Raw genomic sequence first — 14,276 nt, forward strand, 5'->3', positions numbered from 1 at the left:
TCTGTTACACTGACCACTCCAGTCGCTAGGACACTGTTCCCAAAGCCCTTTAGTTTCCCCCATGATTCTCTCTGGTTGGTCCCCTTTATCCAGTCTCTAATTAACGCGGATGCCACATGTAAAGAGCTGCAGCGATCTCTCTGGAATCCACCATGTCCTCCCCACTTCCCACTGCCCTAGGCCAGGCTGGACTCCTCTCTCACCTCCCCCTGCTGTGATCTCCTCTCCTGTAATTGTTCAAAACCCTCCTGCTATTTAAACAACTGGTCTACCTGAGCACGTTTGTCCTTGTTTTTAATAGTCACCCACTTCTTCCCCAATTGCCACAGCAGCGATTTTCAAATTCCCCCTTCAAAGCTCCAGGGGGTTCCTCAGAGGCCCCTCAGATGCTGAGAGGTGAGAGCATTTCGGAGGAGCTGAGCACGTGGGCCTCCCTCCTCCCTCCTCCCAACCTGACCTGCTGGGTTGTTGTCTGTTTTACTCACAGCATTCCAGTGAGACTGTTTGCTTAAATATTTCTGTGGCTAAAATTTGAAAACCAGGTTGGCATTTGTACTGGCTCCTACCTACCTTTCTGCGTGATCTGGCACCTCAACCTGATGATCTCAAAGCCCACAGTGCTCTCTAGTCCTCATGCCCTTGCTGAGGCAGTCTGTTTATCTCTCCCTTCCCTGTCTACTAAGATTCTATGTGTTCCTTGGCCCGACTCAATAGCATCACCTCTGCCAAGTTTTCCCTGACCCGGCCCGAGGGGCTCCATTGCCACTCGTGCACCTGTATCCCTTCTGTAATACCCCAATCCCTTTTCCACTGTGCTACTGTCATTTGTAAGTACTGTGCCCTCTGCAAGACTGTAGGCTTCCTGAGGCCGGGAGTATGGGGAGGGGTCTCTTGTCATTATCTTGTTTAGCATGGGGCCTGGCTCAACGTAGACAGTCAACCAGTTTTGCTGAATTACTTAATGAATTATGTCATCTTTAAGCAAGTGCTTTCCGTGATTCATGACAATTTGGGCATTTCTATAGTTTAAACCATAGTAGGGACCCCATCAGTAAATGAATTCAGCTTCACACTAACATCTATTGAGTGCCCTGCATGTGTTAACAGCAGGTCACGTGAAATGGGTTATACAGAAAAGGAGGGACTGTAAGATGTGGTTCTCGCTTTCAATTAGCTTACTACCAAGTTATGAAAATGAAAGGACTCCATGCAAAATAGTGAGAAACAGTTAGAGGATGTGAGGAACTATACAGCATTAGGTTTCTGTTTTCACCAAACTGGAAGGAAATGATTAAAATGATCTGACTCAAAACATAGACGAGGAGACATTTGTAAAATTCCCTTTGAGGGGTCCAGGGAGGGCACCTCAAAGGGAGTAGCAGATGTGTTTCAGAGCAGTTGAAACTTGGGCTCAAGGAGCCCACTGGATGCCCATGGAGAAGGATACCGTCATGGAGACGTCAGAGCTATCAAACATGATCTCCAACTCTGAGGTCCCAAGGCAGACGATCTGGAATCAAGTTCCTTCTTCCAGCCCTCTGCACAGCCAGCCCACCAGCTTTTCTCCTCAACCGAGTCTCTCAGCCGTGTCCTGTGTTCATCTTCTCTTCCTCCCATGTCCACAGTCAGGCCTTTCAATGTCATTCTCCCCAAGACACTCGTTTTCCAACGTTCCTTTTCCGTCCAGCATCTCCACCACCCCCTCCATGACTTTCTCAGGCCGCAGAGGTACAGAGCATACCGATCTCCACAAGACCTTCAGTCCAAATCTTCACCACGCAATCCCCTCCCCTCTGCCTCAGCAGGTGACCTTGTCTCCTCCTTCGCTTATCTCCCCAAATGAAGGGCATCATGACAGAGCACCCTGGTCTCCAGTCTCTGCCTCTCCTATCCTTCCTCCTCTGTCCGTCTGTCTGTCCTCTCTCAGGGGAAGAAAAGTACCCTATGCTTTCCTCTAAGATGATGTTTCTTGAACTGTGGGTTCCATCCTTTTCACCTCTCCTAGGTCTTCACTCCTCTTTTATATCTTAGATTGGAAGAGCATGTGAGTCTAAATCTTTACCAATTTATTAAAGAATCATCTCCCACCCCTGCTCTCATGCAATCAACTAATACCTGCCTTTCTTCTCTTCACCAATATGCGCATAGAAAAACATGTCTACTTCTGGAGAGAGTCATCCACCCTCATAGCCTCTACTGTTTCCCTTGTTATTCATGTAAACTCTCAATCCATCTCAACCTTGTTTCACAAGCTGCATCTTCCCATCCAATCTGCTCACTAAGATTTCTCGTGCCCTCCTAATGGCCAGATCTGACCTATGTTCATTCCACACTCTACTGGTCTTCTTTGAAGACTCTGTGGTATTGATTCTCCTTCCTTCCCCAAGACTTTCTTCTTATGTGGCTGTGAAACAGTCCACCCTCATTCTAGTCTCATCTCTCTGCAAGCTGCTCTGCAGGCTCCAGTACTTGCCCTTCCTCCACCTGCCCCTTCAGTGTGTCATTTCCTAGCATTCCAACTCAGACTTCTCCTCCCTCTAGATGTTATCCTTGCGAAAGTTCATGCAACTCCATGCATTTGGATATCACCTATAAACTGACATATAAATCCGCATACCTGGTCCAATCTCTCTCTATATCATCTCTATCTCCCTCATTTCTTTCTGTCCCTCTTCTGTGCCTATAAGCCCAACACCTGATGGCAGCTCTCCCACTGTCTTCTCCAACCTCACTCTCGTACTGTTCCCAACTCTCCCATATCACCTCTTCTCCTACACACTTCCCCACAGGCAATAGCCTTCAATCAAGCAGTCAAGCAGCACGCATTCTCCTAGACCTTCAGAGTACAAAGCCATTAACGCAAGGTACCCGCTCTCAACTAATCCAGTTAGCAAAAGTGTGAGCGTCCGAAGTATCTGCAACAACCCTCCTTCCTTCTTAACAGATCAGGACCTTTTAAATCCCCTTTAAACTCTTTCTCTTCTCTATCCTCGTTCGTACTGTCCACATTATTGTAATGGTTTCTTTTGCAGTTCTTTTTCTTGCAAATTCCTTCCACTGGAACTCATGAAATCATTTGGCAAATATAGACTGAGCGTCTGCTGTGGACCAGCTTCTTTGGTAGCTGGAGATTATGATAGAAAGAAGGAAAAATAGTCTTTCTCTTAAAAACTCTGGAGTGAAGGGGCTTCCCTGGTGGCACAGTGGTTGAGAGTCCGTCTGCCGATGCTGGGGACACGGGTTTGTGCCCCGGTCCGGGAAGATCCTACGTGCTGCGGAGCGGCTGGGCCCGTGAGCTGTTGGCCGCTGAGCCTGCGCGTCCGGAGCCTGTGCTCCGCAACAGGAGAGGCCACAACAGTGAGAGGCCTGCGTACCGCAAAAAACAAAAACAAAAAATCTCTGGAGTGAAAGCCCTCCCTCCTGCCCACCTGGAAACCTGATTTTCCTGCAGCCTGAATTCAAACACCTTCTTCTAAGAGGGAACTGGTTACTCCCTCTGCTGTGCTCATGGCGTTCCCTGTGCATACCTCATCGCTTCTCGTGTCCCTTTATGATGATTTAGTTAAGCATCTCTCTTCCACTGGACTGTGGGCTCCTCAGAGGCAGACAGCCTGCCTGGCTCACCATCTATTTTTACCTCCTGGCACAGAACCTGTCACACGACAGACTCGTCCTCAAAGTGATGTTACCTGCTGTCTTCCATTCCTCCTGTTGCCCATCTCTCCTCTCCTAAATGTACTCTTCTCAGCACTTCCTCAAACTTGGGCTTGTCAAAGAAATCAATGGCCTCTACATTTCTAAAGTCCAGGGTCAAATTCTTAGTCTTTATCTGAACTGCTCCATCAGCAACATGTGACCCAGCAAATCACCCCTCCTTCTTGAGACAATTTCCCACGTGACTTTTGCTTCTCCATTTATTTGTTTGGCCTCTCTTTCCCTGCCTCCTTCGATGATTCCTCCTTCCTCCCTGTCCTCTAAAGGTTGCAGTGTCTCAGGCCTTTCCTTCTGCGTCTGCATCTACTTCATAATCTCACGGCTTTAAATATCACCCATATGTCAAAGGTTCCAAACTTTCCATCTCCAGCCTAGAAATCAGTCCAAGTTATTCTTACCAAGAAATGACCACGACCTGCTCTAGAGACATCAGGACCCACAGGTCCCTTCTAACATGAGAGAAAGGGCATCCTTGTTTGTTCAGTTTGTCTAGGTCAGGGTTGGTCACTTTTCATCTCACATCGCATATGATGAACTCCATATCCCTGGAACTCCAAAGACCCAATCGTGAGTTCTACCTACCGCTGACTTGTGGATCCTGATTGCTACCCTTTGATCCTCGGTGGACATGAAAGAGCCTAAATATAAGGGAATAGATGAAGGGACCAGTGATGGAGGAAGACGGCAGACAGGTACTCAACGACCATTTCCCACCCCAAGGATTCCGAGAGGTGAAACCCAGCTCCCCCTTCTGTGCCAAGCCCTCCTAGCTTGCGCTCAGTCCTTCAGGGAACTAGTGCCCTACTACCCATTTTAACCTCTGCCGGCCACGCATCCACCCGGAACTGCTCATCGCTTTGGACCCATCACCCTTAACAGACGCATTTCCATCTAAACAGGTACAAATCTTAATTAATTATAATATGTAATCTAATTATTAATACATTTAATTAATTAAGCTAATTTATGACAGACTACCCTAAAAGCTTTCACGTGTGCTCTCATTTAGTCCTCATAAGAACCCTACAGTTGTTCCATTTTATAGATGAGAAAACTGAGACTCAGATTAGGAATCTGTCCAAGGTCATATTTGCCCTGTGATTCTAAAATCAGTACTTTAATCCTTCTTGTTTAAACTCAGTGGAATAAAATTGTCTAGGTGAAATTTCAGACAGCAGCAAGGCTCAAGGGAAGAGAGAGAGGGGTAAGCTGCGCCGTTTCTACTCACAAGCCATCCTCCATTCTTTACTTCTTAAGCCCTCTCCCCAGATTTGCTGGAAAACCCCAGAACACTGTGTTGGTTCCGGTAAGCAAAAGTAGAAAGATGAGCTGTCACCTCCCTTCTAACGTAGCTCCTACTTCATCATCGCTCCAACACTCCTGGATTCAGGACAAGAGCCCCTCCAACCCCACCTCCAGTCCGGCCCAGGTCACCAAGAGCCCACCCTGCCCCTCTCCTCCCTCTCCCCACTGGCCCCGTCCCCAGAGGCTCAGTCCCAGGAGCATCCCCCTCTCAGACAGGAGAGGGAAGGGGAGCTGGGCGAAGTGTCTTTTCGTGGGAGAATTGAATCACAAAATAGGAAAGAAATACCTTTCTTTTGGAGCTTGGGGGTTTTCTTCCTGAAATTCCAGCAAAAGGGCAGTGCCAGGGCAGGAAAGCCACAGCCCAGTTCCCACCGCGGCATCCTGGGAATATGAGGCATGGCGGGGGCCGAGGAATCGTACTTTCTGCTGGGCCAGGCTCAGACCTTCCCTCCTCCCCAAGCTGCAAGAACCATCCCCTCTTGCTTCCAGATCAACACATGCTTGTCAATACTGCTCAGGTTCTGATTCCGGCACTGAAACCATGGGATGTGTCGGCACCTGCCCCGGCCCTCCCTTCCTCCTTCCCACGCTACTTCTCCTCCCCACTCACCTTTACACACATGACTCTTGGCTTTTAAAGAGTGAACATAAAGCTGTCAAGGCCCCCGCAATAAAAATAAGTGCCTCCTTTTACTTAGCAGCGAATTGTCAACTGCCATTCAAGGAATACCAGGGACGTGGGTTAAAAAAAAAAGAAAAATCCCACACACAGCCCTTACCAACATCGCTCCATATATCAAAGCCTCTGGCAGGAACACAGGATTTCACTTAGCACTGATGAAGCCAGCCTACCCTTCCCTGGAAGTGACTGAGTTGCATGTGGCTCAGTGGAGCTTTCAGAGAGAAGGATTTTGGAGGTGGGTTGCCGGGTAAAATGAGATGATTTCCCCCCTCCCATTGAGAAGATTCAGCAAAAAGTGCAGCAGGCCAACTAGACATGCCCAGGAGACTTGAAATGGACTCTCAGCGTCATGGGCAGGATAGGCAGGGGCAGGGAAGGACTGCCAGGAAGGGTCCTGGGCAGTGTGATGCTGCCAACCAAGTTCACCCTTCCATGTGCTCCTAGGAAAGGAGGACTCATCTTTGACACCACAGTCTCCTTCCATGTCAAATTCACTCCCATGTCCTGGCAATGCTACCACAGAAACAAGCAAGCCTGTTTACTTCTCTCCATCTCCACCACCCCCACCCTCATCCAAGCCACTTTAGGATGAAGACCCACATCTTTAACATAGCTATCTCCACTGTTCTCACCTTCCTCTCACTCCAGAGCCCATTCTCCTTTCTGCCACAGGACCTTTGCACATGCTATTCCTCTGACTGGGACACTGCTCCTCTTCCCCCTTCTCTGCCTAGCTGGCCTCTACTGGCCTTTCAGAGAGAAACCTAATCATCACTAGTTCAGGGACGCCTTCCCTGAACTTCTTAACAAAGACATTTTTTTCCCCCTACGTAGCATCATGAGTTTTTTTCTTCATGGTACTTTTCGCCGTTGTAATTTTATGGTTTTCCTTGGGGTTTTTGTTTCCTTTCTGTGTCTTCTGCTAGACTGTGATCTCCTTGAAAGTAGAGACTTTGTCTTTTCTTTTTTTCTCTCTTCTTCTCTCTCTCATTGTTGTACTCCCAGTGCTGGTGTCGTGCTTGGCACGTGACACATGCTCAAGAAATATTTGTTGAGTAAATGAATTAAATAAGTATCCGCCTGGTGTTAGGATCTCAGGGGAAGGGAGGTGAGGGAATTAATGAAAATAAATAAAAGTCATCCCTCGTAATGTCCCATTTAGCCACAGAGAAAAAGCAGGACACATGAGGTCACAGTGAATCACAGAGACCACACTCCCACAGGCTACGCTGGGCTGTGGGTTGTGAAATCTTGCTCTGAAGGCTGCAGAGACCTAAAGAAATGAGAGGGAGAAAGGGAACCTGAGGCCTAGAACAATTCCATATTTATGATCCATACCTAGTGCTGGCAAACACACAAAGACGCTTAAACCATGCGACCTGCCCCAGGGTCTTTCAACCTGCTTGGGTGGAGCAGAATTATGCATAATTTAGTGCCGTGCTTCTGCTCCCAGTGATGGCCCAAGGAAAACTTCAGAGGCCATCTTCCAAGAGGAAGAAGGCAAAGCAGGTCCCGCTTGAGTAACAATTAGCAGGGTGGCTGCCAGCCTCCTGCGGATGGGACGGAGACCAGGTTTCAATGCGGAGATCCAGGGAAGGCAGAGCCCCCTTACTAAAAGGAGGAGGTGGTTTGGAGAAAGTGGGCAGCTGGGAGCCTGGGAACAAGTCACCTGAAGTTGAGGTATGATCGCCTCCCTTCCCTTTCTCTTACGTAATTCGGGACAACCTAGAATTGCATCCAGAATTTCTGGGAAAAAATTAATCTAACCTTTCCAGCTGGGCCCTTAAGAAAAGGTAGGAAAAGAAAGAAAGAAAGAAAGAAAAAAAGGGAGTGAGAGAGAGAGAGATAAATTGGCTGTCTAGGAAGGAAAAGGCTGGAACACCCAGATGCACCAAAGAGCTGCTCTCCAAGGTGCAATATTGTGATTTATAATAATAAATATTTTTTCGTCTTCCACCCACTTCCTGGCACAGAGTTCCTAAAACTCTTCAAATTTCCTGTGATGAGAGCGATAAAGTGTCTTTCGTTACGTTAAAGAGGTAATTTTTGGATCCCAGCTAAGGATGGGGGCTGGGTGCCAGGGGAACCAACCATGTGATTATTGGTTTGGAACTTTCAGTCCCACCCACCAGGGAGGGGAGAGGGGCTGGTGATTGAGTTCAATCATCAGTGGCCAATGATTTAATCAATCATGCCTATGTACTAAAGCCTCCAGAAAAGCCCCAAAGGATGAGTTCAGAGAGCTTCCGGGTTGGTGAACCCAAGGAGGTGCAGGTAGAATGGCGCTGGGAGAGGGCATGGAAGCTCCGTGCCTGTTCCCCATACCTTCTCTATGCGTCTCTTCTATCTGGCTGTTCCAGAGCTTTGTTCTACTATAATAAGCCAGTAATCTAGTAAGTAAACTGGTTTCCTCTGTTCTGTGAGCTACTCTAGCAAATTATTTGAACCCAAGGAGGGGGTTGTGGAACTTCCTATCTGTAACTGGTTGGTTAGACGCACAGGGTACAATCTGGACTTGCCATAGGCATATGAGGGCAGTTTTGTAGGACTGAGCCATTAACCTGTGAAATCTGAAGCTATCTCCAGGTAGATAGCATCAAAATTGAGTTAAATTGTAGAACACCGAGCTGGTGTCCAAGAATTGCTTAGACGTGTGGGGAGCCCTCCCCCTCTCCCCAACACACACCCACTGGAATCGGTCCCAGAATCAAATCGGACAAGGTAAGAGGCGTGTCCAGAGTCAGCTCAGACGCAGGAGGAGCGGCGGGGAAGAAGTTAGGTATGCCACGGGAAACATGTGGACCCTCTCTCCCATCAGGGGAGCCAGAAAAGGAGTCGGGGCAGGAAGAAGCCTCAGCTCTTCAGAATTGGCATGAGAATGACTTGGTGGGGAAGGGGTTCAATGTGAAACGGGACGATCAGGGGAAGGCTCACTGAAGTGAAGTTTGAGCAAAGACCTGAGGAAAGCAAGGGACCAAGCCGTGCAGCACCCTGGGGAAGGAGGGTTCCAGACAGAGAAAGCAGCCAGTGCAAGGGCCGTGAGGCAGGAGTGTACCTAGGGTGTTTGGGGAAGAGCAAGGAGGCTGGTGAAGCTGGAGTGAAATGAGCACTGGAGAGGGTTCTAGAAAACAAGGTCAGAGAGGTCATGGGGGTGGGGGCAGATTGTGTGTGGAGTCGTTATAAGGCTTCCGACTTTTCCTCTGAGAGAGAAAGCAAGCTATTAGACAGTGATGAGCAGAGAAGGGTCTTGAGATGACAGGTTTAATAGGTTCACTCTTCTCTCTGTTGAAAACAGACTATAAGAAGGTGAGCCTGGAAGCGTGGAGAGAGTTTGGAGGCCACTGCTGCAATTCGAACAAGGCAGTCTGGTGCCTCACCCAGGATGGCAAGTAACAAAGGTGGTGAGAAGCGGGTAGGTTCTGGGTGGGAAAAGTCATAGAAAGTTTCATGAAGAGCTGAAAAGAGAGCAGCAACATACCTCAGTGACTTCCCAGCATGTGAGGGGGCATGCCCTGCCGATCTAGTAGACCCAGATGAGAGGCACTTTACAAGGCGAAAGAGGGCCTCCCCAAAGGGGCAGGAGCCCCAGCCCTAACCCCTCGATGGCTGGGCCCCTTGGACAAATCGTTTGCTTCCTCAGGACTGAAGTTTCCTGACTTACAAACAGGAAGAGCAAATGTCTGACTTGTCCCACGACCTCAGACTGGACTCTACTGTCTTCAAACGCCTTCTCACCCTGAGATCGCTGATTTTGGTTCAGTCTGAGATGCCACATCAAATCCAAACCTTGTTCTTTGAATACATAAATAGCGCTGGACTCTTATTTCTCCTCCCTTGGACTTTCCTCTGCCTACAGGACTTACGCTTGACTTGCTTCTGACGGTGGTGGCCCCCAAGTGGGGTGAGGGAGAAATCCCCACGTGGGTTATGACCGTTGCAACGGTTCACCCTGGCAAGGCTGAGCAGAGCACCACACGGGGCATAGATGCCGGTCACAGTGCCTCCGCAGCATTTTTATTTATTTTTTTGCGGTACGCGGGCCTCTCACTGTTGTGGCCTCTCCCGCTGCGGAGCACAGGCTCCGGACGCGCAGGCTCAGCGGCCATGGCTCACGGGCCCAGCCGCTCCGCGGCATGTGGGATCTTCCCGGACCGGGGCACGAACCTGTGTCCCCTGCATCGGCAGGCGGACTCCCAACCACTGCGCCACCAGGGAAGCCCTCCCCAGCATTTTGGCTCAGAACAGCTACGTAATTTAGACGACATGTGCTACCCTTGTCGCTGCAGACAGCCTAAAGCACTGGACCAGGGAAAACAGAAAATGTCAGCCATCTCACAATCCAGGGCAGTAAGGAAGGTCACAGGTCAGACCATCCAGGCTGAGCAGCACATAACAGAGCTTTAATAAATAAACCGCTCATCTCAACCCGATTAGCACCATAAAGAATACTGTGTTTAGGGACTGGGAAATGGTTAATGAACCTACACTCCTCTTTTTTGTAATAGGTTGCAGCTATTCGTATGAGGCAGGCACTCAAATTAGGCTGTCTCATCCAAGGCACCTCTTTTCTCGCAGCCCCTCCTGGGCAGGTCACTGGCGACAGGACTTCCTCCCTGCCCCAGATCCTGACCACAGCTGAGCCAGGAGTTTGGAAGGGGGCTGCACTAGAGGCTGAGCTCAGCCTCTGCTGGTACTCCAGGGATAAATATAGGATAGCTGGGGCTAGCACAGCAGTATTTGGGACAGGCATGAGCGCCAGAGGGCTGTTAACTAGACAAAAACAGGCAGGCAGAGAAAAGTGGAATGGGAAGCTGCGTGGCCCCAGGGAAGCATCAGTTCTCAGCCCCAGTCCCTTCAGTCCTCCTGGAAGCTCCTGCCCTTGGTTTCTTGGAGTAGCTTGCACCTGCCCAGCAAATACCTCTTTCTTGCTTAACATCATTTGGATAAAATTTATCAATTAAGATTATACAGCCCTTTGGGAAAATTAAGCTAGAAAATAAACAGTCCTGAACTGCATAAATCCTGTGTTTGTCATCCTGAGAAACAAGTATGTATATATGAACACCAGCTGGAAGGAAAATATAAAAACACCTCTGGTAGTTTTAGGAGTGATTGTTTTCCTATATTTTTTCAAATGTCCACAAAATTGTTAAGATGTTCATAATTTTTGAAAGAAGTTACTGGGCAATCAAATCAATATTTAATATTTGAGCTATAACAGCCCCCCCCGAATAATTTCCAAAATAACAGGCAGCATAAGTGATAAATAATCATAAATTATACCGTTATCCTGGAGTTGACACAAATGAGTGTGTTCCTAAAAAAGTTGAAGGAAAATGGTCACTTGAGATTGCGTCACCGGTTCTTTCATATTTTTATGAAAGGAAAAACCACATACTGGATTCACCTGTTTGTTAATTTCAGATTTTTTTCACATTAGTTATTCACAGGCAGGGCCCTCCTGCAGTGTGGACACAACACTGAGTGTTCTCAGAGAGCTCAAACACTTGAGCTTGTAACCCTGAACTTGAGCTTATAAACTCAAACACTTGTAACCCAGAAAAGTGTTCAACCTTGAATTCACTGTGTACCTGTAAGACTGCAGACACAATTCCGGAACCTCTCCTCCTTGTGACCACCCCAATTCTGGACAGCAGCTTTAGTTTCCTGTGTTGATCAGCCTAACTTATGCTTTCAGCATAGATCTTGCCATCAACCTTCCTGGGTTCCCAAACCCCCATAACTGGGCAGGCTCTTGGTACCACTGAAGGTTAGTGCTGCCAGGAACCGGGGTCAGCTGGTCCAACCTGTTCGTTTTACAGAGGAGAGCACTGTGTCCAGAGAGGAGAAAGGACTGCTCCAGGGCATCACACACATTTGCCGATGAGCGCAAAGGGCTTGCAGTCCTTCCAGCTAATCTGGAGTTGGCTTTGACATCACCCAGGGAGGGAAGTTAGAGCCTTGGCAATGAGCACGGCCTCAGAGTTGTCCTCTGGTGGTCTTCTTTGAACACTGTTCAAGGAAAGCTCTTGTCTGAAACTACTTCCTTCCCATCCTTGAGATGTCACAGACACCTGTCCAGGAAAGCCTGCAGGAGTCCTTACCTCCAGAGGGTGTGCCAGCGACTCTCCTAAGGAATTTAACCCACTCCTCCATTTCCACCTGGGAGCTGGCCATGAGGACATAGGAGTCCTGTCCCGTGCGACTCTGGTCACATGAGGCTGGAGGAAGAAGTAACACTAATGAAGGTCATGCATTGGTCAGGGGCCAGAGCAAGGGGCAGTGAGGGGGAGCTGAGCCTGAATTGCTTCTTTGGTCCAATTAAACAAGCAGTCAAACAGCACAAAGGCATCTACTTTTCCTCAGCAGAGCTGAGTATCTATGCACCTTTATTGTTTTTGCTGGAGCTCTAATCCTATACACAAATCATTGAGCTCAGTGGTTTGCAACTGAGATGATTTGGGCTGAGATCTGTCCCCATGGAGGACAGAAGCCATTTCCTATCAAAAATTAAGAGGAAGTTCAAGGGGCAGTGTCAGTACAAGAGGAGACAGGCTCAGCCCATACGGTTCTGAAACCTAAGTCCATCACGCCAATCATGGATACCTTCCGAGGCTACCCTGAGCTCAGCTGTGGGGTTGGAGGAGGGAACAGCAACTCAGGAGGGAGGGGCAATGAGCACCGTGTGCCTTTCTTATGAATCTGTGCCTCCTGTTCAGGATTACTGCCCTCCTGCCTGCATGAAGACATTGCAAATGGTAGGCTCTCGATACATAGCTGATGGACAAATGAAGTTTGTTAGGACATTCTTTATCATTTTCACTTTAAACCCAAGATTACAGACAGACATCTGCAGTATGTCTTGGGTTGGTGTTATCAAATGGACAGAAGGGTGGAAGAAATGACAAGGGGGCAGAGTAGGAAGAGGAGACCAAGAGAAAGAATAAGAGAAAGTGACAAAGAGAGAAAAATAGGGAGAGAGGAGAGGAGAGGGAGAAGGGGCACATCAAACATAGGTCTTACAAAGTACAAGAAAATAACAGCAATCCCTTTCAATTACAGGATACTATTAAATCTCACATTGCTTTAGGGGACATCAACCCATTCTTCTCAAAATATCAGGGCATTTCCTTCAAAAAGAGCCTGTTTTGCTACCATATGACCCAGCAATTCCACTCCTGGGTATTTATCTGAAAAAAACAAAAACACTAATTTGAAAAGATACATGCACCCCGATGTTCATAGCATTATTTGCAGTTCCCAAGATATGGAAGCAACCTAAGTGTCCATTAACAGATAAATGGATAAAGAAGATGTGGTATATATATACAATGGAATATTACTTAGCCACAAAAAAGAACAAAATTTTGCCATTTGCAGCAACAGGGATGAACTTGGAGGGCATCATGCTAAGTGAAATAAGTCAGAGAAAGACAGATACTGTATGATATTGCTTATATGTGATATCTAAAAAATACAACAAACTAGTGAATATAACAAAAAAAGAAGCAAAGTCACAGATATAGAGAACAAACTAGTGGTTACTAGTGGAGAGAGGGATGGGGGAGGGGCAATACGGGGTAGGGGATTAGGAGGGACAAACTATTGGGTATAAAATAAGCTACAGGGATATATTATACAACATGGGAATATACCCAATATTTTATAATAACTATAAATGGGGTAAAACCTTCAAAAACTGTGAATCAGTATATCGTACACCTGTAATTTATATAATATTGTACATCAACTATACTTCAACTTTTAAAAAGCTTAAAAAAAAGACCCTGTTCTAGCTGCCCAGTTGGGCCCAAGCCTGTATTTTCTTACATAGCAACAAAATACTTTCAAAGTGCCTTTGTTTTCAGTCTCTTCAACCTATCTTAATATTACCCAGCCTCACTTTCTTTTACACTTTGAGACAAACTGATTCTGAATCCATCTTATCACTGGGTCATCAGCTCTTCTGCCCAGAAGGGTCAGCCCATGGAAGTGCTGGTCACTGAGGAACATCCTGAAACTGGGTGTTGCCAGAAGTAAGATGGGCAGTAAAAAGCCCTCGGGGCAGAACTAAAGAATCCCATAGGAAACACAACATCCTTTAGTAATAGAGTAGAGCTCTAGTATCATTTCTGCTCTACAAATAATGGAACTGAAGCCCAGAGCTGCAAAGGGCCTTGCCCATTGGTACCCAGTAAGTTACCACCAAACTCAAGGCAAGGCCATGGGTCTTTCTCCCAATAGTTTCCACCAGCTTATAGTGCTTCAAATTTGACCTTGGCCAAAATTTATCTGGTATCCTTCTCCACCATGCCTACACTCCAGTCTATTACGTTATCAAGAACATGCCTTCTCAGTTTTCTCTCATTCCTGAGAGATTCCTTTAGTTCCATCATGGCAACACCACTGAGAAATATCCAGCTCTCAGGATGTTCCTCAATGACCAGGACTTCCATGGACTGATCTTGCTGATTAGAAGAGCTGACGACAAGATGGATTGAGAAGTCAGTCATCCCAAAGGGTAAGGAAGGTGAGGCTGGGTAATATTAAGATAGATTCAAGAGACAAGAACCAA

General features: G+C 47.4%; 1 protein-coding gene across 3 annotated transcripts in view; it reads right to left on the reverse strand.

Annotated features, from left to right (window-relative positions):
* Nucleotides 1-14,276, reverse strand: part of ARHGAP25 (Rho GTPase activating protein 25) — an 86,970-nt gene that overhangs the window by 21,451 nt on the left and 51,243 nt on the right. The window contains exon 4 of one of the 3 annotated variants that reach the window (XM_022566557.2): nt 11,806-11,922. The exons of 1 other annotated variant lie outside the window; for it this stretch is intronic. In XM_022566557.2, the coding sequence (XP_022422265.2) occupies nt 11,806-11,922 (117 nt within the window). Of the gene's footprint in view, nt 1-5,305; nt 5,488-11,805; nt 11,923-14,276 lie in introns of those variants that run through there. One more of the 3 variants, XM_089923072.1, reaches the window with a different exon arrangement.

The sequence above is a fragment of the Delphinapterus leucas genome, chromosome 13 (genome assembly GCF_059928025.1).
Source record: "Delphinapterus leucas isolate spDelLeu-1000000601 "Yukka" chromosome 13, BTC_Dleu_Yukka2, whole genome shotgun sequence".
Taxonomy (NCBI): Eukaryota; Metazoa; Chordata; class Mammalia; order Artiodactyla; family Monodontidae; genus Delphinapterus; species Delphinapterus leucas.